Here is a 22,666-nt window from a genome sequence, read left to right as displayed (position 1 = left end):
AAAAATAAGAACATCTGTTAATTAACGGAAGGAAATTGTGATGAAGTTGCTCATTAATGTTGGTTATATTGCGTATACTAAATTGAGTACGATTAAAAAGTATGTGAGAGAAAAAGAGAGATAAAAGTAATGATAATAAAGAAAGATGATTTAGAAAAAAAGAACGTTTCAGTACTTACCATAAAAGCAGAGAAGCTTGATGTGATTTGGGGTGTGGTTATGTGGATCTGAAAGAAGAGTTTTCGTTTCATGAAATAATGAGCGAGGATTGGTTAAGCTATAGTATATAATTAATTTTGTGTGTAACAGATGCAAAGTGATGTTGATGTGGATTGGTGCGTGCTGGTGGTATTAGTGTGACAAGAAGCCAGGTTAAACGGAGTACAGCTGTACAAACAGCTCTAATTAGAACCAGGAGCTCCGTTGGATGGAATGGGATGGGAACGAGAGAGCTCCCATTCCCAATTCCAGAAACCACTCGCGTCAAATTCGCTGAGCAACTGTCACTAAAGAAATAATAGACGTACCCCCTTCTAATTACAGCAACCCCCTTAGTCGTCTCGCGTACATACACACACACATAAACCCTTATTTGCACCCGTCACGCCATCGAAATTATCAAATTAAAAATCACACATTATCTAATAACTATATTTATCCGCGGTTCTACATACCATATTTTTTACCCTCTCAATCCAACTCCTATCTGTGTCCCCAGGCGCGTTTTACTTCACCTGCGTTTTTCTTTTTTTCATTTCACTATTCGCTTTGATTTATTCATTCCTTTAATTGAGCCACAGCTGTACTCCACGAACGCTTCGTGGTATTTTTTACATGAAATTATACCGTACGTACAAAACTCTTTATGCATGTATAAAAGTAAATATATATGTACAAAAAGCGTATAAAAGGCCTTTAGTTTTTTTTTTAACGAATCGATTTTATTTTTTTTCCTTGTTATGAAAGTTATTAAAACAGATCATTTGCTTCGTTTGATGATCGTAATTACTTTTATTTTACGTTCGAGTTTCTTCAGCAAAACTAACTTTACTATGCCAATAAAACACGTTTTAAGGAGTTGTACGATCTGGTGCTCTACATTTTCAATAATTCGATTTGTAAAACTTCTCAAGGTGTTGTAACACATCTTGCATCCAGGCTGCGCGTCTCATTCTAATTACAACGTCTGACAACTTAGACATTGTGTTACAAACTATTAATTTACATTGCACACGACTCAAGGAAACACTATATTCCTGCACCGACTTTACGTAATTACTACTTGCAACATTGTCAATTTGACTTCTGTTCAATGAACCATTTTTTTTTTCTCTATATTTTTTTTTTAAATTAACCATTAAACGATATAAGAAAGTTAGTTTTTATTTTTTATAGTTTGGAGACAAGCAACAATACATTACAAAATTACATAATTCGATACACTTAGAAAATCTTAAACACATTTTTTTTTTTAACAGAAACCTTATATATAAAAATTATAAAATTTCAGTCGAGAAATTTTAATATTTTTAATGATGTAATATAATAAGGAAAATGTTACTATTAAAAATTATCCAATTGACATAAAATGTGTTTTGTAATGTGTTAATGTATATCAGGATTAGTTTCGGTTCAATTTCAGTGTCACTACCAATAGTACATCTGTCAAATATTTCTGAGTCATATCAAACATCGGGTAGATAAAAGAACGCACTTCAACTTTATTTGTCTAGTATCGAGTAGTATGCATACACCATTAGAATATGCGAGAGGTGTGTTCGTAACTTGACAAAGCTTTGCAAACAATAAGTTTTATATCAATTCAGTTTTTTCGTTATTATTTATAATCTTATATTTTTTTTGGAGTACATAAATATTAATTCAAAGAAATAAGTGCAAATTAGTTAGAATAATGATTATAATTCTTAATTATTAAATAATGAAATCATTAAAATTTATTGATTAAAAAGAAACGATTTGTAATTATTTCTTCAACGTTTTCTTTTTAATGTAGGTTTCAATGAAATCAATACGAATTTGCTTTGTTATTATGGCTTTAAAGTTTTTATATCGTACTGAATAATCTGGAGTAGGAAAAGGTTAGTTCGAAAAGAAACAAAGACCATTAATTAGCATTTATAGTAACAGGCAAGGATGCGGTTGATTGGTAGTTAGGATGGAAACCTGCGAACAAGCGGCCGTCTATTTCAGGATTACGGCATCCGCCGATGAGGGCTTTAAAAGCTCGCATCCCCTCTAAAGGAAAGTCGGATGAAACGTTCGGAACACTCTGTATATATGCGGAATCAATTAAATTGATTGTCAAGTTTAAAACAAAAAAGTTTTCGCAAACCGCGGCAATTCCGGTCGCCCGGAAAAAGTGCTGAAAAACTCTCATTCCCCTTGTCGCTCTCGAATAAATATATATAGATATATATATATATTTGTTGTTGCTGTTCTGAGGGGGGGATGGAAGTGCTGCATCCCCTTAGACCATTAAAATCCATTTAGCTCACAAATATTTATTGTTATGCAGAGAATGGAGTAGTGGAAAGGGAGAGTGGAAAACAAAATCCAGAGGCAATGTCGCCGATGGCCGTCCCATCCCTTCATCCCACGGCCCTCGTCCTTTACACATCCGAGATGGATATTAAGACGTTCAATCACTTAAAATCCTAGAGACTGAAGAGCCTTAGCAAACAGATCACGAGTTTCCTCATGGCGCATTTAAATATTTGCTCGAAATTCTATTCCACACAATGGCGAAATGAATCGTCGTTAATTAAAATCGACGAGCCAAGGGAGACAGAGAAAATGAGAGAAAGCAATGTATATAAAAAAAAATCATACAATTACTCTGTGGACATCGGAGGAGCACTCTGAACTGACGTTTGGAAAGGGGTCTGTGCTGCTTGAAATCCCTCCATCCATATCGCGCCTGAAATAATGTGCCACGTTCTGAATGCGGGCCCAATTTTCCTAAATTTATTGCCAAACTTCGCCACTCCGTAAACGGCCTGTATTAATTTCGCTTCTTATTAATTTTCCGCAGTTTACGACTTTATGAACGCCTTGTAGTTATGCCATTTTTAGTGCATGTCTTCGGGGGGCTAAATTTAGTACGATTCCGGGACCGGCTTTCGCTGATGATTTCACCCTGTCTTAAACGAAAGTTCCTTCAAATGAGAAGTTCTGTAATTTCCTTCCAACTTTAACTTAAAACGAGACATAGACATTAAGACTCATCTCTAAAATAGTTCTTTTCTTTTCTTTGAGATAATGCGATTATTTTTATTGAACGTCTCTTCTTGTCGAAGAGCTTTGTCAAAGTGGATGTAGCCAATGGCAATCATTAACGATTTGCGGAAGAAGGTCGCATTTCCAACTGCTTTTTGCGAAACTACTGTGTTTTATTGGCGCATCTACAGATCAATGCATTTAGGACTGCAATTTTGCATAAGTTAAGTCTCCTGTGTAAGAGTAGGTCGGATATATTCGCCGCTAGTTCCTAAAAGGTCAAACTACAACAATCTAATTTATAACAATTTCATTCTTCTTATTTATAAACACTTAATTTAGTATTTAATTAATTAATTGTTTACAAATTACAGATTTTAGTTACAAAAAAAACTGTTGTATAAGCATACAACTGTTGTGTGATATTTTTTCGTTCGTTGGAAATAAAAAGAGGATCTAATCACCGGAGCAATCACTTCAGTTTTAATGGAATCGTTTCGATAGTTGTTTTGTTAACGATAATTTGTTTTTAAACCAATTCCGATTAGTTATTGCTTTTTTAGCGCAACGAGGAAAATCTAGATTGCACCGGACAACAAAACCGTTTCGTTTTTTTACTCGCTTTTCTATTATAGGTTTGTTTTCTTTTTTTTTCATTATTTTAGTTTGTTTGATTGATTTTTTTTTTTGGAATAATTTGATCGATATTCAATCTGGAAGATTCGAAACAAATCAATTTAGACCGGAAAAAAAATGTTCACAATATAATTTAAGGTTTCCAGAAAATTTACACAAAATATAAAATCGAAAGTATTATAGAAATAACACTTTATATGTATATGCAATTACTTTAATTATTTAATTAAACTAATTAATCCTTGAGAGAATTGGATTAGGTTTATACGCAGAGCTTATCCGCTCTGAAAACAATAGGTTTTCTTGTAACAAAATCTGTATAGATATTAACGTGGGCAAGTCAGCGCTAAAACCGATAGATATGATATTTGGCGTTGTTTCAAATTCTTAATGGAAAAGGGAAATTTATCACCCTGCAGGGGTCGGAGTAGAAAAAATAATATTTATATACAGGGTGGTTCGTTTTTTCTTTTATTAAAGAAGAAAAGCACAGTTTATGAGTTATAGAGAATTTCAATAAGAAAAATAGATTTAAGCTTAAATAATCTTTTGTCAAAGTTACATCAAATCTTATTCATTTGTCTTTGTTACAGATAATACATTTTGTAGCATACACATACTTTTCGGATGTATTGATAATAAAGACTATATTTGTCCTAAAAAAGTATACATTGTCCATAATTGTTAAGATTTTAAATTAATAATAAATATCAAATTTCTCTTAAAGTTATGTCAATTTCTATCCATTTTTCAAATATTATATCTAATTATATTTACTTATAGATTACTACTTTATTGATATTATATATCTTTAAGTTATTATGATAATAAGTATTAAGTAGTCATAAGAGAAGTGTCACTAAAAGTTTACTGTTGTAATAATTTCAAATCCCATTTAATTCCCATGAAATATGAGCATTACATTTAAATCCTAGATTACAACTTGATCGATTTATTATATAATTTTCAAGTACTTGAGACTTTAGGATATAATAACTACAACCATTAAATAAAAAAATCACCAATCTATCAGTAAATAATGTCCAATACAAATAATTTAAATTTTTGTTATATTAAACAAACTTACATATTTTTTTTGTTTAGTTTCAATATTTTATATTTAAATAAAAATGTATATTACGAAAATTATTTTGTCTATAAAGAAATGTGAATTAATAAATTATTAAAAATATTTTTCTTTGTATTACATTTTTTAAATCTGCAATTGTAGCAATTATAAAAATTATCAACAGTTTAGGATTTATTTTGTTTTTGTGTGAAAATTATGTATAGAGTTGTATTTTGGGATTAAATATTGGGGTTAGACGCCTGTACATGTATGAACTGTCTGTGGGTGAAATCTCAGCGATTCGCAGCATCTGAGAAAGTTGTATATTATGTACATATGTTTTATGCGGTGAAAGGGTTGCTTTTGGATGGGGTGGATGTATCCGTATAATTTGCGGTATTCACCGTTGGACGTGGTTGCAATGTTGGGAACTTGCTGTCCATCACTATAATAGAATTTCAGGTATGCATAAGCGACTCTCCGTTCCTGTCCTATCCTATCCTTCCCATGCGCGGCTTTCGTCCTTCACGCCACCCCGACAGCGACAAGTTTACTCCAAAGAGGACCTTTGTGGTATACCTTCAGTTAGCTGTTTACTACAACCACCCCAATTTTATCTATTAGCTAAAACCCCTTTCGCTCCGTCGAGCGTGTGACGCCCGCCCGTCCGAAACTTTAATTACTTACCAACTAAATATCCAATTCAATCAATTATCCTTGCTGCATGCCTAACCATTTGACTTACAAATTTTGGAACTGCCTAGACGTGCAAGAATATACAACAACAAAAAGACTACGCGCAAGTGATGAAAGAGTACAATAAACAATTGAATGACTCAAAACAAACAATATTAGACGGATGTGAGGGATTACCTCGTAAAGCCATTGGAAAAAAAAAAGAAGAGGGTATCCGTGCGTGTGTATATACATATATATTTATATACAGTACATAAATCACGCCCGATTCTATTCTTTCCATAGAAATTCCCATTGCAACATCTAATGGACATGGGGATATATCATGATAAATGGTTCTCGTGTCATAAAACCATGTATGCACTGTTTCAATGCGCACCCCCTCCCAAATCCACCCCTTCGTCCGACCAATAATTCTCACTTACGTGTAATTAATCTTCTCGCACTTCCTATCGTCGCGACAGTCTTGGATTTTCGAAGACCTGCTCTTCGGGTGATTGCCTCAATTGATTCATCCTATTTATCGCAATTGTCGCGACAATTGATTGTACTTGACTCAATGCAACCGTTCAGCTGAATCAACTAAATCTTAACTATTTAACACTTCACATATTTTAACATAAAATTATTTTCAATAAGGATTATTTTGTTATAATATTTGCATTTAGATACTGGTAGATCCTCACTTAGAACTAAGATTCTATGGCTGCGCCGAAAATGAAGAAAAATTCTATTGCAATAATAATAACAATAATTTGCCATAAGGTGCCAACACACTACATATTATGTAAGACAAAAGTGTCAATCAAATACAGATTATTCCGAAAACACATATTTTTTTTTCTTTCAAAAAATAATCATGAGATAGGAAAATGATTATTGAAACGATTATTCATGCATTTTGTGGATATCTGATTGTCAATATAGATTATTAATATTAATAGTTATGCATAGAATAACGACCGATTTTTTTAAAACATTGCAGAATCATCTATTATTCAGGGGGTAGAAAATGAAGAGAGAAAGGATAACGTGTGAATCGATTCTGACTGTTCCAGGAAGCGCTTTACCACTACTTCTTTTGGTTCATTAAAAAATCCAAACCGTATGCATTGTTTTACTGTGAAAACGGATTTTTATTATTAATCAAACGCCCTCACATGATGAGGTATTTCACAATGGAAACTAAGTAATTATTAGCGGTTTTTTTTTTCAGTATACCACTAGAAAATCGTTAAAAGTTCTTTATTCTGTTGGGAATTTATAAGTTAAACATTTTTTAAATAATAGCTTGAATATAGAAAGGCTAAAGTTACGTTTGATGTAAACGCGATTAAATTATAAATACTAAATAAATTATGTATTTCTTTTTATATAAAATTGATTTTTTTTTCCTTAAATAATGTTAATTATTTTTATTAAGTTGTTATACAAATAACTTTATACTCGGATTACAAGTTTTATGAAAGAAAAGACTCGGTTTTTTTTTCTTTGTAGAAATCAAAAATTTAACTTCTTCAATACTTAATTATATTGATATTCGCCCTCTGAAAACTTTGGAAAGTATTGAAAAAGTAAGCTTTTTTTTATTGAAATTTCGTTTAAAGTTTATGCTTATACCAATATAAAATTAAATCGATTACAAAAGTAAATTTGCATAAAACAAAATACTCTTAATGCTTTTTAGGATTATTTTGCAAATAATTTGATTACACCTAAAATTTTGCATTTTTTTTTCCTTAGAATTAGAAACGTTATGTTATTTTTTCTCTTTTATTAATGAGATAAGTTATTTTTAAACTATATTTTTTCCTATGTAGTTTGGGAAAGTTTATAAGAAAATATAAGCTTCTTTCAATTTCATTACTCGTTAAAGTTTATGCTTATGCCAATGTGAAATTAACTTGATTACACGAGTAACTTTACAAGTTGTATAAAAAAAGCTCTTCCTGGAAGCAGAAACGGAAGAGTCGATTAGGCGGCGCCTTTAATGTCTTATATAATGTCTAGTGCTATTAGAGCAGCAAAAATTAAAATATAATTGCACGTTCCGTTTACTATCCGTTTCTAGTTAATTAAGCAGTAGAATTGCGTTTCAAACAGACAGGTGCGAACATCCACCTGAAGTGTGGAAGGATCATGGCTTAACCTATCGATCCTTCAGCTATTTACAACCATTAAATGGTTTTACCAACATGTTTTTAGTGCGGATCTGCAATGTTCCTTCAGTGTAAACTAATTGCCTTCAAGTAGCATCATCAGACTTCATATTCGCAAATTATGGTAAAAGGAGGCGGACGAAAAGATGAGGCAGGATAGTGGGGTGGAAAACGGAGCATCTCGCCATCCCTTAAAAGCGTTTTTAACAGCGCCATGCATAATTGAATTAGCTTCATTATTCATAACCTATAAAAATAAACTATTTTTATTGAACCATAATTCGCGCTCCGGCGCCGAAGGGGAGACGAGGAGTTTCAAATGAATTCTGGCACTAAATTAAATTAATTGTTACTGATTCCTCGCTCTAAGCCCCAAGTTTTCAACAACTTGCCCGATGTAAGCTAGAACTAATTGAAACTTTAACGAGTTCGAGGCTTCAGTTTTTTTTTTCAAATTTTATGTATTTATTTATTTTATCAATTATTTTAATACGCTCGAATTATGTGGTATCAAGGATCAGAAAATTTTACGGAGGGGGTGTTTTAGTGAGGGTTTGGGGATTGATATTTGTACCCTCGCATGGAAAGAGCGTTCTGAGGGTGAGAGACACAGATAGATATTGTCGAGGCTTAAAATTGGTTAATTTCCGTTCGGTCTGAGAGGGTAAGGAAGGGTCGCGTGCTGATTACGTTAACTTTGCGCCCTTTTCCTTTATTGCTGGGGGGCGGTGGCGAGGGTTTTCGAATAATATCAGTGGTCAAGCGCAATTACTTACTCGCTCCTCTCCATCGTTCTTGCAGAAGCGCACCGGCCACCCCCCAAAACCCCCCATCCTCACGGTTTCAAGTGTTTCGAAATTGGATTTTTCCCTCCGTCAAATTGAGCTCTTAATTACAGCTTGATGTCTTCGAGCAAAGCCTCTCCAAAACCTTGAATGCAACAAAAACCTGTATGGCAATGACCCGTCTCTCATTTATTTTGTAGACTTCATCCACTACTTTTTCTTCCGCAAAAAATTGTACAAAAGTCAATTTTCATTTGTGCACAAATGTATTTTATTTATATTTATTATCATATTGTACATTTTGTCTGTATTGTCTGTTTTTCCTCAACAGTTGCGTTAATTGGACCACTTTTATTTAATTCCTAGATTAGCCCACCAAAGTAATGTAAAAATAAGAAAATTTTCAGTAATTATATATAAACATCACGTTTTTTTCATGTACATATACATTTTTTACCATACTTATATTAAAGATCTACTATATTATTCCTACATTCAAATTTAAATTCAATGAATGCACATTTTTTTAAATTTCATTTTATAAAGTTGCCTTAATTGGACCATTATAGTTAATCAATTCTGTTAAGTGCAGGTATGGTTGCACCTATATAAACAGAAATTTAATGATACATGTATAGCATGCATGACTTTGCAGATAATTGTACAGACAAAGCATAGCATCCGCAACCCCTATTTTAAGTGTTTCGTAATTGGATTTTTCGCTTCACCAAATTAAGCTCTTAATTATACCTTGATGTCTTCGAGACTCCAAACTTACGATGCAAGAAATGGCAATGACCCATCTCCCATTTATTTTCTACCCTATTTAATTTAAGCAACAACAACAAAAAAAAAATCAATTTTAATTTGTGCACGAGTGTGTGTGTATGCGCTCATTTATATATTTATTTTTTAATCTACATGTACACATTTTTTTTACCCTTACCTTTTCGCTTATGGGGGTGGCGTGGGGTCGGCGAGCGGCACTCTGCAAGAAGAAAAAAAAAACGTTGTGTTTCAGATTTTCAGGGTTGATAAAAAAAATGTGAAAGGTAATATGTTTAATTTACACGCACGTGTTAAGGGAGGGAGGTGGGGCGGACTCTGTGAGGGTTGGTTTTGCGAATTGCCCCGAGGATGAGTGCAGACTGGGAGTTGCGTGACCAGGCTAACATGAATATCCGTGTTTGCGGTTTGCCGGTTATAACGATATGCCCGGGTCCCGACCGAATTATATTCCCGGGAAAATGTTTGTACGCATCTTAACATTCACGGTTTGACTTTTATGCGGGTCTGGAACGACCCAATAAACATAATTCAGGGCCTTCACCAAAAAAAAAGAAGAAGAAACATAGCCGCATATATACTACACACATTGCCACGCATCCATGCATACATGTAAAGTAACGATTTTCCGCCCTTTGGCAATTGCTCCCTTAAACCTAGTGATTTCGTCCTTAAGATTTTCCACTTTAATCTTATTACTAGTATTATTTAAATGAGGATGCACTTATCGTTAGTCCTTTCGTTAGCAAGATTGTTACGTTTTATCACATATCTACAATACATTATTTTAGTAACATCCTTAAATTATACCTTAGAAAATAAGCACGAAACATAAAATAACGTCAATTGCCTTCATTGGACCACTAATAAACATGATGATTTTTTTAATATAAAAGTAATTGAACTTACTTTCCTTATTTCTTTCTATTATAATTCGAAGAACACATTTATTAAATTAACAATCAAATACATAATATGAACACCCATGTATAGCCGTCGTTTGGTACGAATGTATTTAGTGTACGTTTATACGGATATTTGTATGTTCGTTTCTCAGTAAATTATGATGTACGTTTTAACGAACATACGTCAAAATAATTAATTTAATTATTTTTTTAATGACAACGTATCAACATTTCCCAAATTAACTAAAATATTAAAAATAATGTTTTCCTTAAATATATGTGTATATTGCATAATTGTAGTAAAGAAAATTAAGAAAACAATGAAATACACCTAATAATAGTTGGAGTTAAGGTGTTAATTAAAATTTAAGATATTCAAGTGAAAAGCAACCGTATTTTATTTTAAAACGTAGTGATGGCCCCTAGTGCCAAGTGCAATCCTTCCCTTGAGGACACTAGAACTCCACTAGCCAAGACCCGGGCCTCCATCAAACAGAAGTTTACGTGACGTCCCGAAGTTCTGCCGCTGTGAAGCTTCGCATTTTTGAGCACGGATATTGTAAACTATTAGTTGCAAAGTCACGATTTAGTTTCCTGGGGAAGCGTCAAAGAATGTTCAATTATTGCTGGATATTTTCACGGCGTGATTAATGGTCGCTTCCTAAATTTTCTTTTTGACACATTGTCGGGCATGAATTTTATGAGACAGCCGTCCGCATTTACCCACTGCACAAAAGGGAATTCTAGATGAAAGCTACTGGAATATATACTTAAAAAAAAGTAAAATCATCTGGCTTCTCTTTGATTTTTCAAAGTAACGCATACAAAATAATGTATAGTTTCTATAAAAGAGTAACTGTTTCATAGAAAACTTTCAGTCCTTTAGGATCTTAGGTGAATTCACTCTAATCAATACTTGGTGAAATATATTACTTTATTATAAGTAATATTTATGTTAATTACATATAAAGTTGCCTTAATTAGACCATCATAGTGATTTCATCATTTATATATTTAAAAATATACAACAATGTATGTATCAATTTCAACTACTGGTACTTTCACATAAGCAGTGTTCTTAAATAAATGAGAATTGATCGAGTGTTGGAGGTATAAAATGACAAATTCCATGCTAAATAATTTGAACCGTTGTTATGGATTTCAGGCACAGCACTCGAGGGTCGTCACTGTCGACTTCACCACATAAAACAGACACTTGCCACCTGACATCCAAAATACGCTCAGTTTCGCAGCCCGGTTACAATTGTGGAACCGCAGGTTATGTTAATTCGAGGATTTCGAAATAGAACTTGGGACTAACGCAGAGGAAGCACGCTGTCGAGAATGCGTGCATCCTCTTTCTTTTTTTTTCTCTTTCATATCATCTCGTCCTCCTCTTTTGTTTCAGCGCCAACTTAACGAATATAATTAGTATTAATAAGTGGGCGAGGATCATCTGGTGTGGATTAGTTATACGATTCGCTTAATTTATTACTTTGAAATATTATTTAAGTTGCGCGCCTGATGCATAATTAATAAGCGCAATCCTCGGAGTTGTATTTGTTTCGTGTGTATACGCGCGTTATATAAGTGTTGGATGTCTGCAAGTGTGTGTAGAGCTTTGTTCGAAGTTTTCTTGAGCGAAAAGCAAACCGAAAAAGAAATACGCCTTGATCGATTAGTGCAAAGGGCGAGAGGGAACAAGCGAATTTATGAAAGCTGAAAAATGAAATAAAAGTATATTATACAATCTTTTTTTATTGTACAAGAGAAGGAAGGAAAGAGTAAAACAAAAATTAAAGGTAAAAATAAAGTTTGAACGTTGTACGGCAGGGTTGAAGTGAAGTCGTTTGTTTGTTCGTGCATATGAATATTAAAAGGGGCGCCAGATATTGCCGCTTTACGTGTTGCACTTATAATTTAAATAAACAGGGATGGATTGATTGAGGGTAATAACAATGGGCACGGAAACTTGGCAAACGATTCCGTGCCATTAAATATTTGTTAAAAGGATTTCCGGGTTTCGGCCACTTCTATTTGCTTGTTTTCTCCCAGTGCAGGCCGTGTTTTCCCACCCCCCTGCATTTCGCAGAACTCCAACCCCTTAAGTCTCTCCCGCAGCCGCTTTCGAACAGAGCCCCGAAACGTGTTGACAGAAAGAATCATATTCAGATGAAAGGCGCGTATAAAAGTAGGATGAGCCGGAGGACAACGAAAATAAAAAAATATACATAGACACATATATATATATATACATACACAAAAGGGGGAGAAGAAGACACGCGAACAAGAGAACAAATTTGTAGGAAATCTGTATAAGTGGAAAGTTTTTGAAGAAAAAGTTTGAGGCCATTTGTATGTGTGTCAGTGGCGAAATTGTTCAGGTTTATCTTTCGACGGCGCGGCTTTATTATGCGGATGCATTCAAAGGAGTTAAATGTCCTAGGGGAGGACGGGCGTCCTGACGGAAACAAAACAATAAAATATAGGCTAGAATTACAGGCAATTACATTCACTTGCACAAAGGTTAATCACTCTGGAGGGTGTTTTTTTTTTGGAAAAGAGCGATTGGCATTAATGGGACAACATTGTCCCATTCATTATTTCTTTTCCTTTTTTTAGTTTCGAGTGGAGCCGATGGAATGCGACAAAGCAAGACCCTCATTCTTGGAGTACTCGTCCATAAAAATAACGTCGGGGTCCGAGACAACGACTTACTTTGAATTGAAACGCTTTCAATTGTTTCTCCTACTAAGAAAGGACGCTTAGATTGTTAATGACATCATTATAATATGAACACTCTAAATACAGGATTTATTTCTGATGAATTCCCAAAAGTAAATCGACAAAATCCCTATATTTTCCAAACAAAATTAAAAGCTACATCCGGACTCTATGTTTGCAACAATATTTAATATAAATAGAAAAAAAATTGGAAATAGGAAATTTTTTCGATTCTTTTTTTGCAATTTTCGCTAAAATTGTGATGAAGAATATTTTTTTTATACATTAACAACTATGTAGTTTAAATACGAATGTTTGAAACTAATTAAAAAATTAATGTATAAGACATTATAAGACTGTATTAAAGTTGTTAAGATGCGAGATAATCAAATATTAGAAGTTATGGCGAAAGTTGAAGTGTCAATAGAAAATGATACATTTACCACCTGTTCCTTGGTTCTGAAAATAGAAAGATACCATAACTGTTGCATTGGCGAAACTTTGCCAAGTGTAAATCATTGGAGGACCTTCAACCGTCATTGGAAATTGATATACCTGTTTTTACTTCTAAAAATACCAGTCTCGACAGCTGTTGCTTCAATAAAAAAAAAATCAGTTACCTCAATTATTCTATAGGTTTCATTTAAATTGATACTTCATTGTTTATTAAGAAATTAGAAATTTAAACTAACAAATCAAAACATAATTTTTTGTGTTAAAAAAATGTTCAAGATTTTTTGCGTTTGTCACATAAGTACAAACATATTTATAGTAAAAATGATTGCACCACCTTTTGAATAAGGACATTAAAAAAAACTGTACAGTACCAAAATGTTTATACTTTAATATATACATGTAGGAAGTAAAAAGTAATTATTTCTCCTGTCGAAAATTTTAGGAATGTGGAGCTGATCCGCCTGTCCGAGCATAAACGTTTTCAATAAAAGTATTCCAACTGGGAGAATGTAATCACATCCCTTCCATCTGACACGTTATGAGTTTACTTGGGCCCCCGCAAATCTGCGCGCGGTAAATGGATTTGAAACTATTCCGAAATGAAAGCGAAATGAAAAGGGAGCAAACAAAAGAAGAAAGGGGAAAAAAATGAGGGAACGGAACAACAACAAAAACAGGAATAAACATGGCGAGGGAGTGAGAGGAGAACAAGAGAAAATGAAATATCAACCCTTAACCGAAAAACTTAGTAAATGGCCGTGCAGAAGTTTCCTTCTCGGAGCTTTTCACGAAGCAATCAATCTTAAATGCAAAATATTTCGTACATATACAGGAACCCACACACATCCTTCTCCTTCTAATTTAGCTCTTCTTCTTCTTCTTTTTTTGCTATTTCATCCTCTTCGCGATCGACCATTCTTTTCGGAACACCGTGGTATAAAGCGCGAGGGTCGGAATGGAAGTTTATGTTGAGATTAATCCTGCCTGAATGGGAGATATCCTAAAAGCGGGGCTCTCGCCAACCGCATTGTCCGCTTTAAACATGTTTTAAAGATAATCAGTGAATTACTTAGGTGAATTAAAATTAGGCAAGATAGCACAACAGGAGTATTACGTAAGGGAATATACTTATATTCTCTGTAAAGTGTATTGGACGTGCTAGGATTATGGATTGACGGTTGCTACGACGCCTATACTAATGCATTACTTCATCAATATATAAAGTGTCCTTCAGTTACTACTGATTCCAAAATCATTAGCGTTTTGTCTTTATAGTCCATCGATTTTAATTAAAAGATTAGCCTTTATACTTAATCTGAAATAATTTTCATTATATGTATAGAAGAATTCAACTAAAAGATAATACTTAAGTTTTTACTAATTCTGTAATTATTGCTTTTAAAGCAAATTAATTAGTCTAAACTATAATTAAGAGGAGATAAAATTTAATGATAATAATTACATCACATAATTTGTTATTACAATTCTTATGACACTGATTTTAATTTGGAACACTTGAGTTTAGAAGTTAATTGCTTTTTATAATGTTAGTTTACATTTTCATAGATTCAATAATACATTTTAGTCTAGTATCTCGAGAACAGTCATTAATCATGACAGTATTATGGGTATAACAGCAAACTTTATTATTAGGTAACCGCTTGTCTTTACTTCTAACTTGTTTATATACATTATTAATGATTACAATTATTACTTATTATGTAAAGTGTGTTTGAAAGATTAAACAACAAAATTTTACTGAAAACAAAACACCTCATGTATACCTATATCTACCATCAGCGGCAAATGACAGCTTCAAAAAAAAACATGTATCTTGACATATAATGAGATTCTAGCCAATTGGATAGTGAACAAAATATTTTATTTGATTTAGAAACGTTTTGTACATTTTATGCGTTTTCAGCACATTTTTTCTTTACAAATTGCGATAACGTTGTATATATGAAATTCTAAACGAAATTTCAAAAAACCACAAAACTTTAGTATTAAAATATGCTCTGGAACCAATATCTAAATGTAGATATATATGAATTTTGTATCACTACGAGTTGTGACAACAAATATTTTTTTGTATAAATTAAAATGTCTATTATATAATCAAATTTTATTGAAGCGAGAAAAAACTGGGGTCAACAGCCCTTTGCATAAGTATTTTTTTTTAATGTAACAAATAAAATTGTAGATTGCTTTTATATTTAGGTGTAGATGAAAGCAAGTATGCTCCGAATCTGGTATTACTTGAGGTTTCATTACATATCTACATCTTTGTTAAATTTTGGTATTTAATGAAAACCATATCTAAACTACCCAAGATAGCGATCTCTCGAGTTGCTATATTCGCAAACGTAGTTACGCCCTGCGCCGTTGCTGAAGATATTAAATTTTATTCAGCAAAGAAAAGAAGCGCGCACACACATTTTTTTCTTTCTTCTTCTTCTTCATACTATTACCGGTGGTGCTTCAGTTGAAGAAGCACCATTTTGTAGATAATCAGAGCAACCAGGAGGAGCGCGGGTCGTCGAATTAAAATTAGGCGAGATAGCACAACAAAAATATGTAAGGAAAGAGGAAGAGGCGGCGGCGATACTTTCAGCCATCCTCGCGGCTGAATTTATATAATCATGAGAAACTTTTATTGTATATTGGAGTTTCGTTGGGGGCGACGCGCGATAAAGGCGCGAAGGGACCGGGACTCTAAGAATTCTATGGCAGATTCAAGTGGTAATATGATGAAACCAGGTTGCCTCCGGCAAAAATTCGCATTCCGAGGCGGCGTCGAGCAGACCTGAATCAGAATGGAAATCAGGGAAATGGAAGTACTAATAGAGGCACGGAATGCAGGCATTATCAATACGAGAGATATGATTATGCCACTAGGGTGGTGAGAGCAGAAGAAAAAGAAGGGGAGAATACGCATACCTACATGCAATCATACATAGGAGATCTCGTTTATACTTATGTATATGTGAGTATATATGCTTGTGGAAAGAAAACGAATGAGGAGCAAATACGAGTGGATTGGATGCTGCTGGGAAATCAGTTTTGTGCTCTCGGATGATGGAATATCTTAAACTTCAGTTGTTTGTTTTAATTTCCGTTGGATGGGAATACGTTTAATCCTTCATGAGCCGCACGCGTACTTCGCAAATTCTAATTATTATTAAAGGACTGAAGGAGGAATTGTGGATCGAGCTTTCGATGCATATATGAGATAGAGCAAATATTGAGTGAGCGATTGTATGATATATGTAAGGCTCAGACCTAATGAACACAAATACTGAAGCAGGAAAAAATAAAACATCTCGAAATATGGTTGAGATTCAACTTTGCTCCGATACTTTGTAGATAACCCTCGTATCGACGGGATACGGCTTTATCGCTATCCTTAAAATGTATTTTATCAAATGTTGAAAGCCTTTCGGAGCATTCCATTAAAAGTTGAAAGCTTTCCACCAACTTTATGATCGTATTCGAACAATTATTTTATTGTCCTTACATTTTTATTTCAATATAAGATGAAACCGTTCGACTGGTAAATAATCATTAGTTAAAGTTAAAAACAACATCGACATCCTAATTAAATAATCATATTTCTGAAAACGTTGAACTTGTATATGATCACAGTTTACAAAGGAAAAGTCCTAAGGACTTTTGAAAGTTACAAATCTTGAACAGTTTAATAGAGTAAAGTCTTAAAAAACAAAAATATATGTTTGATAGTTAAGCTATGAATATAAAATGTGCATTATACACAAATTGTTACAATGAAATAAAAATATTTCTGAAAACGTTGGACCCAAGGAAAACAATTCTTGAATATATAAATAGAATATAAATAAAATAGTGATTTAACTATGAAATTAACTTATCTGTAATCATTAATTACAAATTTGAATCAATAACGTTCCATACAATCGTAGCAATAGTTTTGATAAGAAAAAATAAATAATTGTAGGGCTACATCAAAGTTACGTAATCATTGCGTCTGAACAATGCTGAACATTCGAAATCATTGAGATGCGAACGAAGGCAAATTCAGTGAAAACCGTCATCGGTATGTGGAGCAATTTTCGAGATCCCACCCTGACCGGATCCACGAAAATGCATCCCGCAAATCCCTCACTAAACTTCATCGCCCCGAATAACTCACGTTGCGCAACCCGTCCGTCGTCCTATTATATCGCAATACAAATATCCTCCCCATTAACCTGCGTAGAATTAAACTATCAAAATCCCCGTTTAAACGCGCTTGCACATACCTCACGATTTCGTCATCCTTTGATACCTCTGAGTAGATACAAGCTCTCAACCATTTACAATGTAAATAATTAGGCTTAATTAAAATCCGATTGTTCTGATTTCTCCAAAATGTTAATTTTGTCTTACAAATATTACTTTTTCTAAAGTATTTTATCATTTATTTTCAAATATTTATTAGTTAAACAAAAGTTTCAGTCTAAAAAAATCAAAGCAGAATTTTCATTTCCAAACTTTTTTTTTCAAAATATTTGAAGCATGTTTTTTGAAAAATTTGCTCCAATATAAATAACTCGCATAGTCCGAAATTCACATATATTCTGAACTATTTGAATCTGGACTATACAAGGTATTTTTTCTCCTGTGTCGATCCAAATCCCGAAAACCAGAATCTCGACAATAAAATTTCCGACATTCGAAATTCCAACAATATATTTTATTATTTGTATTCTTAAGGATTATTCAAATAGTTTTTTTTTTAAATTATTAGTTAGTAAACAGTTGTGGTATAATATACTGTTGAGAAATTAGTTTCTTGTTTGTGTACGTAACCGAGTGCTATAAGTGACGTTTAATTGTATTTGTAAATGTAAATGAATAATGTGTGTTTGATTTGTAAACTGTGCTAAGCAAATAATCGATGTTTCAGATAATTTCGGTGCGAGATGGTAGAGGAAGAGCAGTGGCGCCGAGCCCTCTGCGGTGTTGAGCCCTAAGCGGCCGGTAACCACAAGCTGCCCAGCCACTTCCGTTAATCCAATATGCATCACTGTTCGGCAATCGGACCGGCAACGGGAACAGAAATAGAGAAGGGGATATTGGGGGGATGAGAAGGACGAAGGATTGTCGGTTTTGGGGGATACAAACGGCGGCGGCGGCAACAAAGAGCGGGGGGATGGTAAAGCTTTACGGAGGAACAGCGAAGGGGGTGTTTCAGCAAAACGCGAGTTTCCTAGATTGTGACCGCCCGAATTCGAACTACCCGATTGAAATCAAATGGATGGACCAGCCCGGATGAATGGGTAAAGGGAGAGATAGAATGAGAAACAGGGACCTGCAGAGGGTTTTTTTTTCACCAGCTTGGGGATAGAGGTGTTGTCGAAAGAACTGAGTCGGGGGGATTGTAAAAGGGGTGGTTCTCTCCCTATTGAGCTGCACGATTTAAAAATGAAAACGTTCATTTCCCCCTCATTTAAAAGTCTACCGATTTAATCATTTTATGGTTGATACGAATAGCGGTTGCGTTTTGGGGGGATCGGATCTGGCACCCCCTCAGCGCCAGTTAATTTTCTGCGAACCGCTGGAATTGTTTCATTGTGCGCCGCCCTCGCTCCGACAACGTACATAGCACATAGCCCGAAGGGGTGGAAAGAGTGAGTGAATAGAAGGGACTACGTGAGAGGAAGAGAGAGAAGGAATGAGCACCCTCGGAATGCTAAAACACACCGTACACCTTGGACGTAGATGATGATGGATTACTTTGTCGGCGTCTTGCTAGACATGCAACATATCGCGCTCTGCTTTTTAATACCTTTAGAGAGATAGAGAGAGAGAGAAAAATACCTAGAGCCGACCAAAAGGGCGAAGAGGGGATTCCCCGACAATCAACATTACAGGCGGCAGGAAAATTGTTTTTTTTTTTGGTATGCTGTGCAACTCAATTGGACCCCCGGACCGTTGCAAAATTTATGTTTTCGCCGAAGGGCCGAGGTCTAATGGTCTTTGAGGGCCCTCTAAGACTATTCAATCAGGGAAGCTGCTGAATTTAGAGTGATTCTCGCGCGATTTAATCACCGCCGTGCCAACCGTTAAAGAATATTCGAAGGAGGAGATGGAAATACCCCAAAGTGGAATTCCCGTAACATCGCGCCCAATAACGAATAGACGTTATAAAAGAACAAAAATAACAACTCGTTTTTTAACATTAACTTTTCAGTAATGCTCATACTCTCTAACAAAAATTACTATAAGGGCTGAAATCATGCAGCCCTTCATGTATAAGATGACATTTTCTTATTATATGTTTTTCAATAAAAATGTTATGTCCACATTGTACATTCTGTGTCCGTTATATCACAAATAGGTTCAATCATTAAAATGATCAAGTATTCATTTGGTTATGTCACATTTACCGAATGAAACTATTTTCATAGTTATGATTTAAGTATTTATTAACAAAAAATACAGCAATGCGATGTGATTACAGTGATGTAATTTTGGATAAAAAAGCAATGTAAAATAAATGTTGAAACCAATATTTTTACTGTTAAGCCTTTAAATTTCAATCAATTCTAAAACGCACTAGATGACAAAAAATTTCATTGAAATTATTATTGATGTTCTCTTTTTTTTTCATTTCTTTTTTTATCCATGCACATATTTCAGTCTCAATTAAAATATCAATTTTTCATGTCCCTTGCGCGAAATGTTGTTCTTTTTTGTTTCGCTGCTGCTGCTGCTGTTTGATGATATACTTTTTCACTTCGCAGTTTTTTGTACGCTTTTAAGAGAATAATTCTGCTATAGATAGGCGAGGGAGCGTAATGGAAGAGCCGGACAATAAATAATCTGTGATGAATATAGCTGCATTTCAGATATTAGTTTTTGCTTTTTATTTTCTTCAATTTTTATATAAACCCTTTTCAATTTTAGTTTTTCCACCCATTCACATTTTTATTACATCCAATCTATTAGATTATTAAACTAATATATTTACTTTGAATATAATTCAGATTTAGCCAACAAATTTCATGATAAAAATTAAAATTCGTATATACGCACACATAAAATTTCAAAAAAAAAAATAATTCACATAAAATTTGATTTCTTATGAAATATAATAAGCGGAGTATAATATTTGTTACAGTATTAAAATACAAAATTTCCAAATAAATTCAAATTTCTGAATAATTATTGCTTAACAAATGATATTGATCTAATGTGAAAAATACAAATTTTGGTAAAGGTATAAAATTATATATTATATGTAATTTTTGAAATTGTTGCGTAATTCATAATTTTCTTAATTAATTATTACATTCATAAAATTCGTATTTAACTTAAAATTTCAAAAAAAAATGTTTCTGTATTTAAATACAATTTTATTTGTTGGTTTTGTATAATTATTGCTTAACAGAGGATATGCAATATACAAAGCAATGAAGTTTCAAAGCGAATAATTGCCAAAATTGCTATGTACGAAAAAAAAAAGGTAATCAGTTAAATCAATATCGAGTAGAACGATATCAACTGTTACGCAATTGGAATTAAAAAAAATATATATACATACATTGATACAATCTCATCTGCTGAACATGTTGCATATTTTTTTGTTGTTGAGCGAATAACACGTATTTCATGTTCGTATAAATTTTTTCTTCTTTTCCGTGCACATTTAGCAGACACAACAGACCTGAAAATCGATAGGACCAAACAATTTTTGTATAAACATCCATTAAAGTTTCATTTATATGTGATTTTCTGCAAGAACTAATGACGATATTAATTAATTAATTAATGATCTAACATTATTATCATCTCAAATTAATTAAAACGATGGGATTGTCTTTTCTACGTTGTGCTGTTGTTTCTTTCTTGCTCCGCAGGACGACTTCATCTAAAAGGATAAAAATTCCTTGGGGGGATTGGTTCCAGCGCTCAGATCCTCGGAGAAGTTGTAAAATAAAAATCAAAAAAAGATACATAAAACGGACGATCGTAATGACGGTATAACGAGCGTCTGTCGTAAAGCAGTTGAAGAACAGGTCGAAATGTGTGTACGTAGAATGGAGGATATGAAATCATTTAGCACCGATGTTATATAATAAAGCCGATAAGTCGAAGGCGGAGCGGCGTGTGTTAAAAGCAGGGGGCGGCGAACGACGTGTAATTCGAAAAGTGGCTTGTACAATAAACGTATTAATAGGCGATAAACCATTGACGGCGGATGAAATAGTTTATTCGAAAGTCGATATCCGACCATTTGTGGAATAAACATAAAATAATTGGAGGCGGCAACCGCTTCCATCCCTTGCGCCGCCACCGCCAAGCGTTCCTCATAGTTTTTATTTGTATTGAAACTTTGCGTACCGACCATTTTTATATAATCCGAGATTAAATGCAAATATAAGAGTGGGGCGAGGCGGCGGCGGTGGCGGCGGCAGCAGCGGTCTGGGGTCTTTTCCACCCTGGGAGCCATAGATGCTTGCGCTACAACTGTACAGACTAAAATTCCCTACCCACAAATTACACGAATACTAGTGTAAATACAAAACGAGCACAAAAATAATTACGTTTATATGTGTTCATCCAATTCCTTCTCGTATATATATATTTATACATACATAGTATATATCTTCCTTTATTTTTTTTAACTTGTGTTTGTACGCGTTACACCCTTCATCCCTTGTATATATGTGTGTACATACAGGCAAGTTTCGTAAACTTTTAGTGCCGCCTCATTTAAATTTAACGTCGAGGCGAAAATGTTTTGATGATTCTTTTCCCATCTCGCACCGACTACAGCTCACTCGCTTCTATTAGTTTAATAATATCCTTGCAGGATTCCCCATACAAGCGCCTATTCAAACGATTCATTCCCATCAAATATTTCCGCAATGAAAGCCTAAACGGCACTCAAGATTAAACGTAGTCTTCTATGTATTCACAAGACCTCCAATCCTTTTTACAACAATTTTAGATTAAAGTATACTTTCAGAAAGCCATTTCGGGGATTCCAATGTATGCTCTGAATGATTGCTTAACACAATATCGTCTGTATAAAGATATACCAAATTGTTACTAAAATCAACCCATAGATGGCGTAGTGAAGTTGACGTATTATGAAAATGACATCTGTCAAATGAGTTCGAATATTGGAATTGTATAAATAATAATTATATCAACGGATTTATTTAGAATTTGTTGAGAACAATA

At 33.9% G+C, this 22,666-nt stretch overlaps 1 protein-coding gene across 1 annotated transcript in view; it reads right to left on the bottom strand.

Moving 5' to 3' along the window:
* The window catches only part of LOC108565338 (chondroadherin-like), a 107,012-nt gene that overhangs the window by 52,857 nt on the left and 31,489 nt on the right, over window positions 1–22,666 (bottom strand). Inside the window, exons 2-3 of the mRNA XM_017924761.1 lie at window positions 9,529–9,570; window positions 180–227 (exon numbers count right to left, since the gene is read on the bottom strand). Of these exons, the coding sequence (XP_017780250.1) occupies window positions 180–182 (3 nt within the window). The 5' untranslated portion in view covers window positions 183–227; window positions 9,529–9,570. The remainder of the gene's footprint in view (window positions 1–179; window positions 228–9,528; window positions 9,571–22,666) is intronic.

Source organism: Nicrophorus vespilloides, unplaced genomic scaffold (assembly GCF_001412225.1).
Source record: "Nicrophorus vespilloides isolate i.1.1-1 unplaced genomic scaffold, Nicve_v1.0, whole genome shotgun sequence".
In the NCBI taxonomy this organism is placed as follows: domain Eukaryota; kingdom Metazoa; phylum Arthropoda; class Insecta; order Coleoptera; family Silphidae; genus Nicrophorus; species Nicrophorus vespilloides.
The sequence above is the reverse complement of the archived record's forward strand: the minus strand, read 5'-3'. Positions and strand labels throughout refer to the sequence as shown.